General features: G+C 41.1%; 1 protein-coding gene and 1 long non-coding RNA gene across 3 annotated transcripts; one reads left to right on the top strand and one right to left on the bottom strand.

Annotated features, from left to right (window-relative positions):
• The first annotated feature begins 7 nt into the window (after window positions 1-7).
• dennd2c (DENN/MADD domain containing 2C) lies at window positions 8-14,576 on the top strand. Of its 2 annotated transcripts, XM_061300273.1 has the most exons (20): window positions 8-713; window positions 5,024-5,908; window positions 6,366-6,478; window positions 7,122-7,204; window positions 7,532-7,651; window positions 8,538-8,616; window positions 8,842-8,886; window positions 9,474-9,658; window positions 9,810-9,919; window positions 10,832-10,901; window positions 11,047-11,085; window positions 11,380-11,457; window positions 11,636-11,776; window positions 11,963-12,111; window positions 12,231-12,408; window positions 12,897-12,938; window positions 13,141-13,249; window positions 13,451-13,693; window positions 13,882-13,968; window positions 14,046-14,576. In XM_061300273.1, exons 2-20 carry the CDS (start codon window positions 5,130-5,132, stop codon window positions 14,075-14,077), a joined length of 2,682 nt encoding a protein of 893 aa, XP_061156257.1. In that variant the 5' UTR covers window positions 8-713; window positions 5,024-5,129; the 3' UTR covers window positions 14,078-14,576. The 2 variants fall into 2 exon arrangements, with proteins under 2 accessions (XP_061156257.1, XP_061156264.1); XM_061300280.1 differs by lacking the exon at window positions 11,047-11,085.
• Window positions 7,218-11,640, bottom strand: LOC133168622 (uncharacterized). The gene is made up of 2 exons (XR_009718248.1): window positions 10,807-11,640; window positions 7,218-10,742 (listed from the first exon to the last, which is right to left on the bottom strand). It is a non-coding gene; the product is annotated as an uncharacterized LOC133168622 (long non-coding RNA).
• Window positions 14,577-19,193: the final 4,617 nt, after the last annotated feature.

The raw sequence follows: 19,193 nt of genomic DNA, 5'->3' as shown, positions 1-19,193 counted from the left end.
ATCATGACTCCAGGATAAAATGGTGAGTTTATTTGCTTTACAATAGGATCTTGTCCAGTGTAGACGTAGTGACTCAGCTCTTGCTTGATTTTTACAACACCAACCAAATATATTTCAATGAGACTAGTCACTAATGTTGATCTTTTGTAATTCTAAATCATTGCAGTCATTTTATCATATTTGGTGAGAAATCGTGTGTTGAACCTACAGCATGTCATTGATTTTAAAGGGAAGATTTTTTTGGGGGGAATATTTCAATATTTTTGAATAGCACGTTTGCCTCACTGTCAAACAAAGTCAAAACGATGTGACATTGAATCATTTGATGAAATGTTATTTTGAAAGCCGTAACTCAACTATTTTTCGGCTATATTTTGAAAGCTTTAAACGGGAAGTTGCGTGAGTTTATTAGCTTGAACTTTTGTAATTGTCCTCAATGGGAGTAGGGCGAGTGCTGCAAAACGCTACTCGTCCCTCTATTTTTGCAACTTTCTTTGTTGTTGTTGGACTGCACATCAATTGACACGCATTCACAAATACTTAAGTTTAACTTTAGTTTGAAGCCACACCTTAGTATCTATAATATTTTTGAATGCAGAATTCCACGTCTCCAAACTTCCCATTGAACGATGAGCGCGACCAAAGTCTTAACTTTAAATCAAATATTTGATCGCCGAGGGGGACGAGGATGAGTTTTGCACTTCATTTAACCGGTAAGTCCTTATCGATACATTCATTTTGAATGCATATATGTTTGTTTTGTTCCGTAAACAACCTACGATGATGAGTTTGACATTCTTTATTGTTTGCTAAATGGTGGTAATAATGTGTTGCCCCACTTTATTTGTATGCAATAATGGAAATGTGCAATGTTTTGTTTGTTTTGACTACCAGCCTTTTGCCAAGGAGTTTCCCCCGTATTTTCTGCCGCTTTGGAGCATTTTGACTAATCACGCAAGACTGACAGAACGTTGTGTTTCATGACACCGAATCTAGCTCAAGAAAGAGAAGACTAAAATGCTTGCTTCTCGCTTTTTCCATTAGGATTTCTCCTTAATCCTAGAAAATCAGCAGTAGAACATCATGCGTTGCGTTGGTTTCACCTAAAATACCAGTTTCTGACCAAAAAGTAGAGGAAACAATTGGATTTTGTTGTTGAAAAGATACATCTCTCAAAATAGTGACTTTTCTTTTTCTTTTTTACTCCTGAGACAATGCAAACGGAACAAAAACAAGAACGGGAGATGGTTTTGATATCAGAAAGAAACAACAAAGTTAATTCCATGGACAGCATCTGTAGGAAAAAAAAGTGGATGGTGGATGGAAGGATAAATCAAAGCTATTACCGTATTTTCCGGCCTATAAGGCGCACCGGACTATAAGGCGCACCTTCAATGAATGGCCCATTTTAAAACTTTATCCTTATATAAGGCGCACCGGACTATAAAGCGCACCATTAATGCATCATGTCAGATTTTTAATCCAAATCAAATCATTCTCCATTTTATCTTTTTTATTTCAACTTCAGACGGAACAAATTACTTTATAATCATAAAATAATGATCCATAGTCTTTTTGAGTCATGATTCATAGTCTTCAGCGGGCCACTTATGATTGATTTCATGACACAATGCTTTGGGCCAGTTTAAATTTAGGAATTTGGTCCATATATAAGGCGCACTGGACTATAAGGCGCACTGTTGGTTTTTGAGAAAATTTTAGGTTTTTAGGTGCGCCTTATAGGGCGGAAAATACGGTATATTGAGAGTAAATATTGATTATTTTCAAAATTAGCCCTGTCTTATACCATGCATGTCATTCATATTCACTTATGTGTTGCCATTAGAGTACATATAGAGTTTTGTTGTTTAATCTTTGTCTTCTATTCAAAATGTGTGAAAGCGATCAATCCACCATCTCCAGGGATCTTTTATTCAGTGATTTAAAAACCTGAATATCTGCAATATATGTTGCTTGTTATATACCGGTTGGATTGGATTATTGTTGGCAAATTTAAATGTACTTGGCAGTGAATGAGATAAAGAAAAAAACTGCAGTATAGTGTTTTTTTTTTGTGGCGAGTGTGAAATGTGTAGGTTGGACTGGAGTTCCTTATTCTTGGAGTTTTTGTTTTTGTTCTTTTTTCTTATTTTTATCATCAGTCACGTTAGGATGGTGTTTCCCAACCTTTACCTTAACTGCAATGTTGATTTGTGGTAAGTGAATAACAATAATGAAACGTGAACTTGGATAATTTTCCACAGAATACGTGATGATCTTTGTTGGCTGACTGGGTAGGAATCACTACATTACAGGGTATGGGCAAATATTCATGAGCTCCCATTCGAAACCCAAAGGTGTCTCCTTTTCTACCACAACTTCCACTCTTGCGACAAGACTGAAGAACTGAGAGTGCCTCCTCATACTAATTCATCCCAAAGGTTTATTCTTCCACACCAACCTCATCCAAGCATGCCTTTTGTGGACTATGTGGACTGGGGCACAGTCATGCTTGAAACAGAAAACTATTTACCCCGAACACAGCTGTCCAGATCCACAGTCCACAGGCTTATCCTGGGAAAACCATCCCATAGTCTGCCAAATGGAGAAGTGTGACAAATCACTTTGTACAGTTCCAGAATTTAGTGATGTGCGCTACGCTACTCACTTACAAGCTGACACTTGCAGCTGCGTGGCCAGAAAAAGTCATGCTCGAGAACATTTTCCGTGATAATTGTAATGCCAGAGGAGCTTTGGAGTACTGCAGTTGTCTGCATTTCACATTTCTTCAATCCTTAACATGTTCTACGCAATTGTAAAATGCGGAAATATCTTTTAGGGTTGGATTGAGCCCGATGAGTCAAGACGACACGTTTCCCCACTAATCGATTTCATGTGGTCATCTCCGAAAGTCTCATAGACTCTTGCCTCTCATCAGCAAGCCGCCGAATGACGTGGACAGTTTAGCGGAACTTTATCATAACAGGAGCAGTTATTGTGTTAATTTGCCTCACTGTTTTGCAGCACAATGTGTGGGTGTGTAGTGTCATGTCTCCCGAAGTGGGTGAGCAGGCATTTCAGCCAACTATTTGTATACAAACAATAACAAGTCCTGTACATCTTCCATATGCAGCATTGACATTTAAAAAAAATCATTGATTTTCTAATAAATTGACACCGAATCGTATTGCTCATTTGTCATTTATTTCAAAGGCTCACAAATGTATCTGATCTCAACATAGCTCAAATAAGTGGTTGCAACTTGTTCCCCATCATTATGGATAGTCGGGTGATCTATCTTCCTGCAGTGCAGGAAACCCAACTGCAACCTTCCTGTGAAAATGTGCAACTAATGCAAGTGGGTCAGTTTGGGAGACACATTGTCATGGCACGCCACTGGAAGCGCATTCCAGTCCAAGCCTGCATTGGATTGAGGTCAAGCCAAAACAAAGGCGACACTTGAGTGAGAGAATGGCTCTGCTTAAAGGTAGTCCTCAAATTCCTTCATTATTGCTCCAATGGAATTTAGCACATATCATTATGAAGCTCATGAGTTGTGTTGTGGAATTTGACAAGCCCCCACCTCCCTTTCCCTCATGCGTACACTGACTACATTGATGTGCAGTCAGGGTGAATGCTGCTGATGAATATATTCATGTGTAGAGTGGGTAGAAACCTTTCTGTCAATGCTTGCAAACTGAAATCTGAAGAGAAAATATTGTTTTGATTTGATTAAATTTTTTTTAGGACACATTTTTGAAACGCCGACCATTGCATTCTAATTTGAACACAAAAGGCTAAATTCATCGCTCCATTAGCATTTCATCATCATCTTTTTGAACTGCCTTTATTCTTTGACAATAGGGTATCCCAAACTGCCAGATGTTGTGCCACATTGAACATTTAATGCTGGTCTAGTAGTATTATTTATTAGTAGTATTATACTATTGTTCAAGATGTCCGTCGTCGAGCAAGGAAAACGAAGATGTGGAGTAATATTTGTTCTGTTATCACCCGTCTTGTCATCTACTGAATGTTTTGTGTTCATGTGTCATGAAGTTAATGAACTTTACCTTATGTGTAATGGAAAAGTTACCAAGCTCTGTGCCAGTGTTCTGATTGAATAACTATGTGTGTATAAATTAATAAGAGTATTTACACATTGATTGACATGATAAAATATACAAATTAATAGGAATATGTCCACATTGATTGACATGATAAGTATAACACTATAAAAGTATGCAAAGTATGTAAGTTTGTATAAACTAACAAAAATATGCTGTTGCTCTCTCTTCAATACAGCAAACGTGCTGTCTCTAGAGCCGCCCTATCCTCTCGTAACAGATTTGTCATGAAATCATCATGTGTTGTCATTTACGACCATTCAAAATGCTTTGAGAATAAAAGACTTTTCCCTGCATAGCCTACTTGGCAGAATCCTACTATATCGAGGTCACACTGTACAGGCTGAAATAATTTAGCAGGCCGGTATGACCACATTTACATTTTTTCCCCTGGCTATTCACAGTGTACATGTAAACAAGACTGGAGTGCTGCGGTCCACACAACGGGGATCTCACAGCTGGCTATAGACATACACTTCTATAGAATGTCTAAAGTGTGGTCAAAACCTGTCACCTACTCTTACTTATTGCTCTCTCTTTTGACACGCACTAGTATTTTTGTGTCAAGTATTTCACAACACTTTCACATACTGACTCTATTTTGAAACTGCTGCATGTGAAAGTGAGCCTTGAAAGCACTGAATAAAATCCAATATTCCGCTGTGTCGTTGGGTGAAGACAAAACCAGCAGAATTTCCCTGAGGCCTCAGCGGGGCTTGGGTCAGCTCAAGACATGACATGCAGTAACCCTATTTCTGTTCCATATTGTTACTGCTTTTATTTTTGGAAGGATGGTCTCACGCGTGTCTGCCTTGCTTGAGCCCCCAATTAGCTATCTGGACTTGTTTTAAAGCGCAGAGTGATTAATGGTTGATATATGTGTGTTTACTTTTTAGGTTTGCAAAATGAGACAAGCAGGCAAACACATAAGCAAGACGGCACTTCTTGGGTGTGCTCATGAATGGAGAACCGGAGGCAAGTTGACTCTTCCCCCCTCTGAACATGCTGGCTCTGAGTGTGGAGCAAGGCAGGCGAGGGGTTGCGAATGTTGAACCTCCGCACAAGGGGGCTGCTGTAGGATGGCAAGGCCCGCAGTCTCCCGAGCCGGGCCGCAACATCAGAGAGAGGATTTCCCAGTGGGAAGGTCGAAGCAAGGATCTTTCAATGAAGGCCGAGCCTCTGCGTGTGGCCCGAATTTCGTCCGAGGGTGTCTTGAGCAATGGGTGTTCGAACAAAAACCTTCATCGTAAAGATCTTGCCAACGCTCAGAGTTTGGCTTTGGATTTCCGGGAATCCCGAGCACAGTCCAGAAGCTGCAGTATTGCTCCAAAGTCCAGCCCAGGAAACAAGTCGACACAAGTATTGATGTTGCCTTTCATGGATTCCAACACAGACAAAGTCATAGTGGATGGCAAGCTAAAGTCAAACTGCATCTTGGATGTTGATGCAGAGTCCGGACACCTCCCACGGTTAGCCGATGACAGCGAAGACAACATGCCCGCTGGGAACTTTTATACTTCTCGGGGTTTCTGGCGTAGTCTGGAAGTGGACCGCTGCCTTTGGGAGAAAGGCAGAACGTCTTTGGATGAAGCTCCGCCTAAACCACAACGGACGTTCAAGTATCAGGGAGCTACAAAGGACGCAGTGCCATGGAACAGCAGACCAATCCACAACAACCAGCCCAGCGGGAGGGGTCGCAGGGTAGCCCACCCGCCGAGTTTCCCGCCCCCTCCGTGTCCGGTCGCCAGGACCAATGGACTTTCAAGGCATAAAAATAACAGGTGGGTTGATGCACCAAAGTTGATCATCTGTGTACTCTCAAAATTTCAATATTTTGAATGCTTGTTCTATGTCACCAATGTTTTTCTATGTTGCTATTAGCACCTGATGGTGTTTTCAGGTGTTTAAAGGCCTTGTTCTGACATGAGTGCTGGCTTGCATCCAAGTGTGATGTCACGTCACATCTGCCAGCATTGTTCCCTATTGTTTCAGGATGTAGCCTTCCTCAAACTTCACTGGGGTCGTCATCGCTTGGCTTGATCATGCCGTCCGTCACTGGCATGCACTTACGTAACAGTTGATCGGGAGTACACCTCCAAGTCCAGACTCGTTCGCAAATGACTAAGTGATCGCTGGCGGAGATAGGATTTTCTTTCCTTTGGGGGAAGGGCATGTTCCAACATTTTGACTGCGAAGAAAAACATGCTATTGTGATAAATGAATGTCATAATTCTACAGGAGGTCCTTTGAGTACGAGGACGCGATGCATCCCACTGTGAAGGGAAACCAAGCGAGGCACTCAACCCTTCACCATGCATATTCCGATGACAATATTTATGAAGACATTGTTTGTAAGTTGAGCTTGCTTGAGTGTCAAAGTCTTATTTGAATTCATAGTCAAACACGCGACGATTTTTGATATGCAGAACACATGAACGCTGAAATTTTGTCTTACGCATTTTTTTTTGTGCTACATGTATGTACCGCAAAACCATGAACCAAAAAAACAATACACAATTGAAGTATGGACACATCAAATACACAGTATGTACCGTATTTTCCGCACTATAAGGCACACCTTCAATGAATGGCCCATTTGAAAACTTTGTCCATATATAAGGCGCACCTTCAATGAATGGCCCATTTTAAAACTTTGTCCATATATAAGATATATACATTTGGCACGCCTGCTGTAGTGGCTCAATATTGGTCCATATATAAGGTGCACCTGATTCTAAGCCGCACTGTCGGCTTTTGAGAAAATAGGAGGTTTTTAGGTGCGCCTTATAGTGCGGAAAATACGGTAATTGTGTATGAGCATGCCTTTCTACTTAATAACAATCATGTCACTTGTCTGTTGTCTTGCACTTAGCATGAGGCATTATTCATTATTCTTGGCAATTGCAGCTTTCCATTCCATACTTAACAAGTAACACATTGGATCCTAAGAGTTTGGGTTATTTCAATTTCTCCCATTACTTTATCCCACTTCAGGTGAAGTGACCAGAGATAACCCTTACGAGGATATCAAGTTACCCCCTATGTGTCTTCCTATTAGCAGGCCTCACAACACAAAGGTAAGGAGACAGATTTGTTTTGTAGCATATCCTTTATTAACTGCTGGGAAATTTCACTTGCTTGACAAAGCTCGGATCAAAAATAAAACTACATCTTTGTGCCAAGCACCTTTTTTTTCACTGAAGGAAGGAGTTGCATTTTTGCGTTTTGCCACAACCGTATAGGCAATTACAACCCTTTTTGGGTGAGTATCTATTATTCTGTCCATTTTGCTATTTGCGGCAGTGCTTTTGGTCCCTTTGCCGCATGACTTCACTGTATAGCGAAGCTTCCTTCAGATTCATTCCTCTGGAATTACATTGTATTTCTGACTAATTGTTTTACAGCGCCACGCAAAATCCCAAACCAAAATGGAGAGGAGGACAATGCCACATTTAAGATCAACCGTCGCCAATGCTGCAACCCCCCGACGCACAAGCGCTCCTAAAATCCACAAGACACCTCTGGTAATAGTTTGGTTTTGTCCTTGCATTCCATGTGCCATTCAGCCAGTCACGTGGTGTTTTTTCTGCAATGTGGTAGAACGAGTGACGTCATTTGTTTAGGTGGAGGATATAAATGGAGACGCTGTTGTTACTAGACGGAAGTAGAAGACACCGAACTAAAGAGATAAATGAGTAGCTTAAGAGCGCATTGATATAAATAAAAACGTAACCTATGAGCCATGGCTGTAGAGAGTGACTTGACAGAAACGACCTTTGCTAATAAGGTACAGTATCAATTTACTATTCATAAGAGACCTATAATGGCAACTCTTTGTAACGATAACCACATGTAATTTCATCTTCCAATAACAAAAGTGTCATTGTGTATGACATACTTCAAGGGGTCTATAATAATACGGCATTTGTCACGACTCTATTGTGGGTGCCACTACTAGTACTACTATTAGATTACTTTTCAGAGTTCTGTGCAGGATGCAATGTAAATGTTTATTCCAAGACATGATTTTATAACTCAGATCGATTGTAAGCGTTAATATGAATAAAAAACGAATAAAAACTCTTGAATCTTGAATACAGTTCATTCCTCGACTTGACTTCTGTAGCTTATAAGCACTTAACAAAAGCACATTTACCATTGTCCATTAAAGTCAACCGGAATTTCTTCCCCGATGTTCATTAGACCCCTTACTTATTCAACTTTTTATGATATTCTGTTACACAAATACAAAAAAAAAATGGCCTTTTAAAACATACATTTCAATTTTATGATTTTGAATGTACTTGTTAAGAGCCTTTTAGCCAGATGGCATCAATTCTATCATTTTGTCATAGCTCCAGAATCATGGGGTCTAACAAAAACGTGTTGTTTGTGTTTCATACCCCACAGTACGTTAATAAGATCGAGACGATATTTGATGACAAGCGAGGGAGGAAGCGAGTGAAAAACCAAGGAGTTGCAGTGCGAGGTGACACAGGCACACACACACAAACGTACACACGCTTACAGCTATTTGTAAAGTACAGATGTAATGTGTATCAGTAATTTAGATGATTAGGAGTGGATTCACTTTCTTTTTGATAACATGTCCGCGGAGTGAATTCACTTTCTTTTTGATAACATGTCCGCGGGTGACTGTAAGGCCGTTCCGCAGCGCTGCGTGTCACTAATCTCTCCATTTTTAACTGGCCAGAGGAGACCAGTGGGACTGAGAGCGACCCTGAAGACAATGGCAAAGGTAGCACACAGAATGAAAGGCTTTTCGTGTCTGTATTCTGTCTTCTTGAGTCCTTGCAAATAAACAACAACCGTACAAAAACCTTCAAAAAAGAAACATCATCTAGATAGCTTTTGTAAAGTTAATTGGCAATGAGAAAAGTGTGAGGAGAAAGTGCCTCTGAGCAGCTGTCCACATTCAACTCCTTTTCCTGCTGCCTCTTATTTTCTTCTCTATTCTTTAGTCGCTCCTCTGTAAGCTCCAACTGTGGACTTGGCTTGCGCAGTCAATGACTAATCGCCAAGTAGAAATTTACTCTTGTAAAGAATTCCGATGTGAGGCCACCGGAGGCTTCGTCAGGGAAAAAAAAATGTGTCATTGGTAGAATTCCTTTTTGTAATGTTGACGTATCAACTATAATTCCGATACATTAAATCTATCCATACAAATCTATCGCAGAGTACAAAACCTTTAAAATTGGAACACAGGGTATCTTAAGTATCCTTTAAAATGACTCTTAACCCTTACAGTGTAGTATGTTTGGGATATTTGGGTCCCTAAATGTCTTGTGAAAACAGGAAGCTCACTGTGTGGTGTCCATCCGGCAGGTTTAAGGAGATCTGTTCATAAACAGTCGACACTGAAGCGCAAGCCAGGCTATCGCACTCTGGAGAAAGACCTGATCCAGGCACAGCAGCAGCAGCTCTTCCAGATCTTTGTAGTGGTGTCTCTGAGGAAAGGTTCCCCAGCCAATACCTACTCCCCTGAAATAACGCAACAGTTTCCAAAAATGGTTTGTAACTTCTGATTATGATGAGTGATTGATGACAATCGTCAAACCTTATTGTATCATCGTGTAGATGATCTTTTGGAATGGGAATCACTGAGCAATTCAAATCAAGTGACTTGCCCCTGGGTTTAAATATGAATTGTTCTGTTTTCAGTTTGAAAAATCATCTCGACTCTCCAAAGAAGCTGAAGATCAATTAAAGGTCATTCCCAAATTCTGCTTCCCGGATGTACGTGACTGGAAGCCTTCAGCGCACACACCAAGGTCAGCCATCGTGGAAGATGACACTTGGCATATCTATAAACTTGACTATATCCGAGTTATCATAAAATAGTCACGTGACGGGCACTCCAATTGGACAAACTACATAATATTACAACTATTAAATAAGAGCTTTCCATTTGCTCCTTCAATTCAATTCGAACCTTTGTCTCTTGTCAGGATTGGTTTTAGGGTTTAAGTGCTAGGGTTAAGGTTCTTGATTAAGTGTCGTATTGCAGTGTCAAACCAAAGTCCGTTTTTTTAAACTGGGGTTAGGGTTTCAAAGTAGGGTTTTAAACTAGGAGTTTGGTTTCAAAGTAGGGTTTAAAAATAAGGTTAAGATTTCAAACTGGGGTTAAGTAGTTTCAAAGTAGGCATTCAAATTAAAGTTCGGGTCTCAAACTAGGGTTAGTGTTAGGGGCAAGGGTTAGGGTTTGGGTTAGGGTTAGCAGTGGAGTTTAAATGTTTGGGTGAGGGTTCTTGGTTAAATGTAGTACGATTTCAAACTAAAGTCAGCATTTCAACCTAGGGTAAGGGTTTCATAATAAATTTAGGGTTTCAAACTAGGGCTAGGGTAAGTTTTAGTTATTTTTTTCTCACGTTTACATGCATTGTTGGCATCTGAGCAGTAATACTAACGAAATAGTTGGCGGTCTGTTGTTGTGCAGTCAGTCAGTCAGTCTATACTACTGTATCACAGTAATGAAGATATTTTTGAATACATTGCTTCTCTGTATGCACCAATAAAACTGATATACCTCCTCCGGTATGTTCTCATTGTTTTAAGTTGCTCCCTGATGATCTCTACTTCCCCTTTGTGCTTTCCCTAAAACAGAAAAGTCATTCGTCAGATCTTTGAATGCACACTCATGCCTGACAATAATTCTTACTTGTTTTTTGTTTTGTTTTTACCAGCGAGACATTCTCCTTCGTCTTGACCGGAGAAGACGGGAGCCGCTGGTTCTGTTACTGCCGTAAGATCCTGGTGAGTCACTTTAGCGTGATGTTTGTGTGATGATATGGCAGCCAGCCACATGCTTACTCAACTCTGTAGGCTCAGTGCGTGTGAATCGTGAAGCAAAAACCACATGACTGAAAGTGAGAAGAATTTCCCGTCTTTTGTCTTGCAGGGAACCGTCAAAGCACTTTCTTCCCCACAGTCTTTTTGGGTTGAAATTATGTGGTCTTGCTGTTGTGTTGTGTGGTTTTCGCCTATTGTGTCCTGGCAGCGATTTTTAGTTTTACAGTCTCATAAGATTGCTGCCTGTGAGGTAACACGGCTTGTTAACACCATAGACTGAGTTCGATTTTTGTTGCCTTGGACTATAAATGCTTTTAAACCTACTACCTTTGTGCTCCGTGGAGTCTGATGTTGTTAAACCAACTGCGTTTGCTGGAGTGTTGACACTCGAGCATTGATGTCATGGGTGTGTCTGATATATGAAACTTTTGTCTTCTTTAAGCCCAGCGGAAAGGGCAAAAGGCTCCCTGAGGTTCATTGTGTCGTCAGCAAGTTGGGCTGTTTCAACCTGTTTGCCAAGGTAAAGATAGTTCACTCTGCAGTTATGAGCACGTTTCGTTCAGGTAATCGAGCGAAAGCTGCAATGGTGTTTTCATACCAGCGCACCGACCATTTGATAGGCAACACATGAGATGAGTGCCTGGTGTCCAAATACTTTTGAAGTGACACACAGAAGCAACAATACTTTGCCCGCACAGATTTTGGAGGAGGTGGAGCGGCGCCGAGAGATCTCCCCGGCACTCGTTTACCCTTTTATGCGTAGTGTGATGGAAGCGCCGTTCCCAGCTCCAGGCCGCACAGTCATGGTCAAGAGTTTCCTGCCTGGCACTGGCAATGAGGTAAGCCGCAGGAGGGAAGTGCTAATTAGCACTTTTGTTCTTCTGTGTCTGAGTTAGTATGTCAGGCCGTCTGTGTAAGGCTACATTCACGCTCCGTCCTCTGGCGGTCACAACAGTCCCATTTGCCTGAAGTTTAGTGTCCTGTGGGACTTTGGCCTTTTTAGTCCTCGTACCTTTTCAATGCAGGTGCTGACTCTGTGTCGTCCCGTCGACTCCCGACTAGAGCATGTGGACTTTGACACGCTGCTCCAGTGTCTCAGTGTGGGAAAACTCCTGCAGGTGTTTGCTTCCCTTCTGCTTGAAAGGAGAGTCATCTTTGTCGCTGAAAAACTCAGGTGCCCCCCGCCCCCCCAACACAAACACATACCAACACGCGTCTGTGTTCTTTTCTTAACTTACATTCCTCGATGAAAGACATCTCTTCATCTCGTGGTTGTTTGATCTGATCTGACAGCGTGCTGTCCCGTTGCGGCCACGCAGTGCTGGCGCTGCTCTACCCGTTCACCTGGCAGCACACCTTTGTGCCTGTGCTTCCTACCAGCATGTTGGACATTACCTGCTCCCCCACACCTTTCCTCATTGGGGTGCTGGCCCCTTCCTTGCCCCAGGTGCTGGAACTCCCCATAGAAGAGGTTGGTCACAACTACTCTGCTCATATCGTTTTTAATTATCACACTCAAATGTGATAATGATTTTCATGGATGGAAACAGTCAAATTTTATTCTGAATTCTATTGGTATTTAGTCTGCCTTATATTATAGAAATACATTTTTACAGCTAAAGGTCTCCTCACTTACGAATATATGACACTATTTGAGGAAATTCGATATTCCTTTTTGTTGAAAACATGCAAATAGAAGAATGACTTTCTGTGGCTTGAGTCATGGTGGAACTCTTCCATCCATTTAGTCTTATGTTGGAGAAGCTGGAAGTCCCTCACTGTCCCACAAAATGACAGACGCTTTTGCAAAACGATGAACCACGTGGAAGTTGGCCTCCTTTAACTGAATGACGGTCTAGTTTTGGAGTGTATTTTATTCATTTTGTCAACTTTTTTTGTTTGCTTTCCCTGAACATGAATGTGAATGATGCTCAAATCAGCTTTTCTCTGTCTTTGCAGGTGCTCATTGTGGATTTGTGTGCAGATGACTTTGTCATTCAGGTATGTAAACCCAAGATTGTATTTTGAGAATGATTGGATGAAGTTTTCACCTGACATTTACAGAGCAAAGGAAAGGTTTTTGCCCCCCTTTGCTGTTGAGGAAACATGTGATAAACATGCAAAAGAAGTCAAACACTTTTCCACACCACTGTAGTCTTTGCAGTGTTACTGGAAAGTAATCTGATGCCTCGTTTCTGTGTAGCTCGGTGATGAGGACTGCATCCTGCCTAGTAAACTTCAAGCAGCATTACAGCAGATTCTAGAAGAGCGGGAAGAGATTCTCAAGCAGGAGGACAGCGACACGTCTGAAGGTTTGTGACATCACATATGTGAGTCATATTAAAACCTGGTCACACACACACCGTTGCTGTATACACAATATACACACATCAGTATGCCCGTTCACATATGTGTCCAATAATGTCACATAAAAATCATTACATACATATTGGTATTTGTCAGAGAAGGGAAACAAATTCAGAGGTGGGCTTTAATCTCTGTGTCCCGTCCAGGCCAGCCGGTGGACTTGTGCTCCCTGGTGTCAGAGGCTTTTGTGCGCTTCTTTGTGGAGCTGGTTGGCCACTATCCCCTCCACATGGCAGAATCGTCCAACGGGAGCCGGGAGCTTCAGCGCGACAACTTCCGCAAGTCTCACCCGTCGCGCGGCGTCCGTCAGTTCTTGCAGCTCTTCATGGAATCGCAGATGTTTGCCGGATTCATTCAGGACAAAGAGCTGCGCAAGGGAGGAGGAAGGGGTAATACTCATTGTTTATTTTTCGTTTAAAAAAAAAAAAAAATGAAAGATTGCCTCTCCCAAATAGGGGCACTGTGTTCGTTTTTAAAAAATGATGGGCCTGTGGCAATTATTGGAATTTGTATTGAAAAATAGTATGATGGCAGAATATGTCATCTGCATGCAATAATGTGTGTTTCTCCTCTGTAGGCTTGTTTGAAACGAGAGTGGCAAACTATTTGGACTCTTCTCCCGACCCGGAACCAAGCGGAGTCAACAAGTTTCTTAAAGGACTGGGTGAGTCGTATTCGTTCATTTTTGTAATTATTATTAAAAATGTATCGACTTTTCTCACTATTATTTGCTTATTCCAGGAAATAAGATGAAGCTTCTACAAATAAAATGAAAATGCTCAACCAACAGTTTCACTGTAATTTGAAGAGGAGCAAGTGTTAAACAGTGATTCATTGAGCTGGAAATGTCTTCCAACAAATATTCCTTTGAATTTCCCTCTCTTGTCAACGCGTGGTTGCAATAATGTTCTTGTTTATGTTTTAATATTGGAATTTTAGCAAAAGCAAAGTTCTATTTCAGTTTCAATTTGCATGCACAGTGTACAGTAGTGTGTTAAGGACCACCTTGATTCATGCTTTTACAGTCACGGAAGGCACAATCTGTAGAAAGGTGCGTTGATTTGTCTGCGTTTGATCTTAAAGTTGTCTAAACAGAACATTTCAGTGTTAGAATGAGTCTCCTCTCTCTCTGTGGCAACTGGATCTGTATTGTACATATTATTTTTTGTTCTACATTTTGCACATTGAGAGCCTGTGAAAACATATTTTAAGACTTTTTTTTTAATTAATAAATAGTCAAGGGTCCTGCAACAGTGGGTGACAAGGACAGTATTCCGTTCATTGTCTTTTATTTGTGCATGCACAATTTATCAGTGAAAAGGTGCATTTTAACATAATTAATAAATAAAACATAGTTCAATTCAATTGTACCGCACATAAAGTCAAAATTGTACACCTAAATCAAAGTATAAAAACAAGCTGTTTTTATAGAACCTCCCGAGACCAATACGTTTTTATATTTGTTTTCAGTTTGACATTAGGCGCTTTTAGGGACGCTGCCTACGCCATCTTGTGGCGATTGCGCTACATTACACCGATTTCAGTAAAAATGGAAAATGGGGTCAAAATCTCCACGAGCTTGATAGCAGCTCCTAAAGGAAAATAAGTACAATACGCAAATGGTTCTTGTTCAACCAATCTGTCTCTGCACTAGATTTTGATTAGAATTTGGGATTCATTTAATCATTTTACGATTGCTAGCAATGACGGTAAAACAGCAATCTGATCAATTTGAGAGTGAAAATTGACCCCTGATAAAACTGCATGCGCAGATACCATATGGTGGGAGATTATGCAGCACTTAAATTCTGGAGACTTGGATAATGCCTTGAGCACAAACAAGAATGCTTAAGGCTACAAATGGCTGGTCAGTTCCAGTCCAGTACTCTGTAACACCAAAGCAGAAACCAGTGGATGAAATTATGCTGGACTTTGAAGTCTTAAGTGAAAGACTGAAGGAGTGGAGATTTAGGAACTTTGTCTTCGAACATCTGACTGCTGGCGCAAAGCTCTATTATGACCGCTTCTTCACCAGCATGCGTATTTGGGAGAAAAAGAGGAAAAACACCTCAATAAACCATGTGTGTTGCGTTAAATGCAGAAATACAATAATTAACTATATGTAATAAAAGTGAAACCACCGCAATAAACCATTAGAGTCAGTGCGTGTTGCGTTAAATGCAGAAATACAATATTTACTATATGTAATAAAAGTGAAACGTGAGCTAGCGAGATAAACCACTTCTCAGGAAGTTGCATTGTGCTGCCCACGTTTTCCCGATATCCCAATAAGAGAAATATTGACTCAAGATAATTTCCCCTTCCTTGTCTGGACGGATGCGGCAACTAGTGTTGGCTCGTGAGTGAACGATTGGTTCAAAAGAACGAATTTCTTTCAGTGAACGAGAGTGAACGAATCACTTCCAAAAGTGATTCGTTCGTTTTTCAGTTCATATGAGTTCAACCAGTAGGTGTCGGTAATGGGCATTGAAGCTGTTGCCACCTCGCCATAAAACGAAACGAAGAAGAATATGACGTCACTTCCAGTTCACGAACGAGTCGTGAATTGCATTTCCCGGTCACCAACTGAAGGGATGTGAGTGAACGAGTCAGTGAGTGATTTGGATTTCCAGTTCATCGCGAAAACGGATCAGCGAGGGAACGAATCCTGACTTTCCCGTTAATGGGTGAACTGCCTTCCTTCCCGTGCATCAACGGATCAGTCAGTCAACGTGTTGCGTCTCCCTCCTGGCGTGAACGATGTAAACCAGAATGTACATTTACCATTTGCCAAGGAAATAAAGAACCACTCAGTGAAACATCACTTCTTTTATGCGCGTTTTCTCCAAGCCAACGGCTAACTTAATTGCATGAAGTGATGCGCTGTTATGAAACAACGGGGAGATTATGCTTCTCTTTGGGTAATCTTGATTTTAGAACAGTTATAATAGTTTTTAGATAACGTTTATGTATATATACGCCTAAATATTGTTATCCAATATATCTACTGCAATTTCACATTAGGTTGCTGGTTTAAAATGTACGTTTATTATTATTGTTGTTATTATTATTTCAATAAACATTAAAACCTGTCTGGTGTTTTATTCCTTGTTTTTATTTTTTTGGGCATGAAAACAAAAATCTGACATTTCGTTAACTGCTTTATATGACAATATGTATATGTGTTTTACGTTGTGTAATATGCGTTGGTGTCCCCCAAAATAAAGAGCAAGTAGTCAAATACACATTCTTGACACGTACAAAAAATGCATAAAGTTATCAGGTACACTTGAAAATGGTGGTGTACCTAATGGAGTGTCCGTGTGACATCACATATCAAACAGCCAATCAGAAAGTGGGGGTGAGGGCGGGTGTGGCACTTTTCACTTTCAGTTAAGCCAGTGCTTCTCAATTATTTTCTGTTACGCCCCCCCCCTAGCAAGAAGAAAACTATTCGCGCCCCCCCTCCCCACCGTGACTATCCTAACTTGTCTTGTAAGTCGTAAAATGTTGCACTGTCGCAAACGTGACAGAAGTAACAATGAGAGCGCCACTGCCCCCTGCTGTAGTAAACGCGCAATTACACTTTATTCTAGTACTGCCAAAAAAAAAGCCTGTTCCCCAGGGTCACACGCGCCCCCCCAGGAATAGCACCGCGCCCCACTATTTGGGAAGCACTGGCCTAGGTGTCTGATTCACAATTTGGTTTTGTCTGATATCAGAGATTAAATAAAGAAAACCAACTGGCTGATTGATTTGTTTTAATTGAGAGGAAAAAAAAACAGCAAAAGCATTTCACTAGCTGACCAGGAGATGGCGACAGCGTGGCATCTGAAGACCATGGATTGTTTGTTCTGCTATAGCCTAGGTGACTGATTCACAATTTGGTTTTGTCTGATATCAGATATTAAATATAGAAAACCAACTGGCTGATTGATTTGTTTTAATTGAGAGGGAAAAAAAACAGCAAAAGCATTTCACTAGCTGACCAGGAGATGGCGACAGCGTGGCATCTGAAGACCATGGATTGTTTGTTCTGCTATAGCCTAGGTGACTGATTCACAATTTGGTTTTGTCTGATATAGATATTAAATAAAGAAAACCAACTGGCTAATTGATTTGTTTTAATTGAGAGAAAAAAAAACATCAGCAAAAGCATTTCACTAACTGACCAGGAGATGGCGACAGCGCGGCATCTGAAGACCATGGATCGTTCTGCTATGCCGGTTTAAAAAAAAAAAAAACACGTAATTAGCTAGGGGTCAAAGGTCAAAGTTTACGGTTCAAAGTTCACCCAGGGGTCAAAGGTCGGTTCAAAGTTCACGGGGTCATGTGCACATTTTCGATTTTTAACTAGAGTTGAAAGTTCAGGGTTCAAAGGTCACCCAGGGGTCACCACGGGGTCACCACGGGGTCACCGCGGGGTCACCGCGGGTTCAAAGTTCAGGGTTCACTTTTTTTTTTTTTTTTTTTTTTTTTTTAGGTTAACCTTTATTTAACCCAGTGCTTCTCAATTATTTTCTGTTACGCCCCCCCCTAGCAAGAAGAAAACTATTCGCGCCCCCCCTCCCCACCGTGACTATCCTAACTTGTCTTGTAAGTCGTAAAATGTTGCACTGTCGCAAACGTGACAGAAGTAACAATGAGAGCGCCAATGCCCCCTGCTGTAGTAAACGCGCAATTACACTTTATTCTAGTACTGCCAAAAAAAAGCCTGTTCCCCAGGGTCACACGCGCCCCCCCAGGAATAGCACCGCGCCCCCCAAGGGGGGCGCGCCCCACTATTTGAGAAGCACTGAGTTAAGCTTTGGCCATGATTTTTCCCTAATAAACTGGCTCGTTATTAGGTACACTTGAAAATGGCGGTGTACCTAATGGAGTGTCCAAGTGACGTCACAGATCAACCAGCCAATCAGAAAGTGGGGGTGAGGGCGGGTGTGGCACTTTTCACTTTCAGTTAAGCTTTGGCCATGATTTTTCCCTAATAAACTGGCTCGTTATTAGGTACACTTGAAAATGGCGGTGTACCTAATGGAGTGTCCAAGTGACGTCACAGATCAACCAGCCAATCAGAAAGTGGGGGTGAGGGCGGGTGTGGCACTTTTCACTTAAACCAGGGCTGAAGACCTCCAGTCCTCGAGGGGCCGCGTTCCAATATGTTTTCCAAGTTACCTTCGTTAAACACACCTGCGTGAAAAGTTTTAGCTCTTTTCACGTTCTGCAGGAGCTAAAAGTTTTCACGCAGGTGCACTTAACGAGGGCATCACACAGACACTCCATTAGGTACACCGCCATTTTCAAGTGTACCTAATAACAGGCCACTTTATTAGGGAAATATCATTGATCTGTGACGTCACTTGGATTAATTTCACTGAACTGGAATGCACATCACTAGTACAAAACAGTACAGATGACCATATGCTGACAGGTCGAAATAGCCGACTGGTTAGTACCATTGACTCCTGCTCGGAAAGAGCTTGGCTCGATCCCAGGTGTGAGATTGTATTATAGTGTGCTTTTATTGTGCAATTTACCCTTTATTTATTCATTCTTTTTTTTTTTTTTACCTAGCGTAGTGTTCCTATTGAAGTGTCCATGAGGTGTACCTACACATATTGTCATATAAAGCAGTGAACCAAATGTCTGATTTTTATGTTTTAATTGGCAAATATAAAAACAAGGAATAAAACACCAGACAAGTTTTAACATAAATGTTTATTAAAAATAATATTAAAAGTAAATTTCAAACCAGCAATCCAATGTGAAATTGCAGTAAATTGGATATAAATATTTAGGCGTATATATGCATACACGTTATTTAAAAACTACTATAAGTGTTCTAAAATCAAGATTACCCAAAGAGAAGCATAATCTCCCCGTTGTTGCATA

The sequence above is a fragment of the Syngnathus typhle genome, linkage group LG2 (assembly GCF_033458585.1).
Source record: "Syngnathus typhle isolate RoL2023-S1 ecotype Sweden linkage group LG2, RoL_Styp_1.0, whole genome shotgun sequence".
NCBI lineage: Eukaryota > Metazoa > Chordata > Actinopteri > Syngnathiformes > Syngnathidae > Syngnathus > Syngnathus typhle.
This window is presented reverse-complemented; position numbering and strand designations above follow the sequence as displayed.

Excerpts from the sequence above, each read along its gene's own strand:
- dennd2c (XM_061300273.1), top strand. The coding sequence starts at position 5,130 with ATGCTGGCTCTGAGTGTGGAGCAAGGCAGGCGAGGGGTTGCGAATGTT. Across the intron at positions 6,479-7,121 it reads TATTTATGAAGACATTGTTT|GTGAAGTGACCAGAGATAAC; the intron begins GTAAGTTGAGCT and ends ATCCCACTTCAG. Across the intron at positions 7,652-8,537 it reads AAATCCACAAGACACCTCTG|TACGTTAATAAGATCGAGAC; the intron begins GTAATAGTTTGG and ends CATACCCCACAG.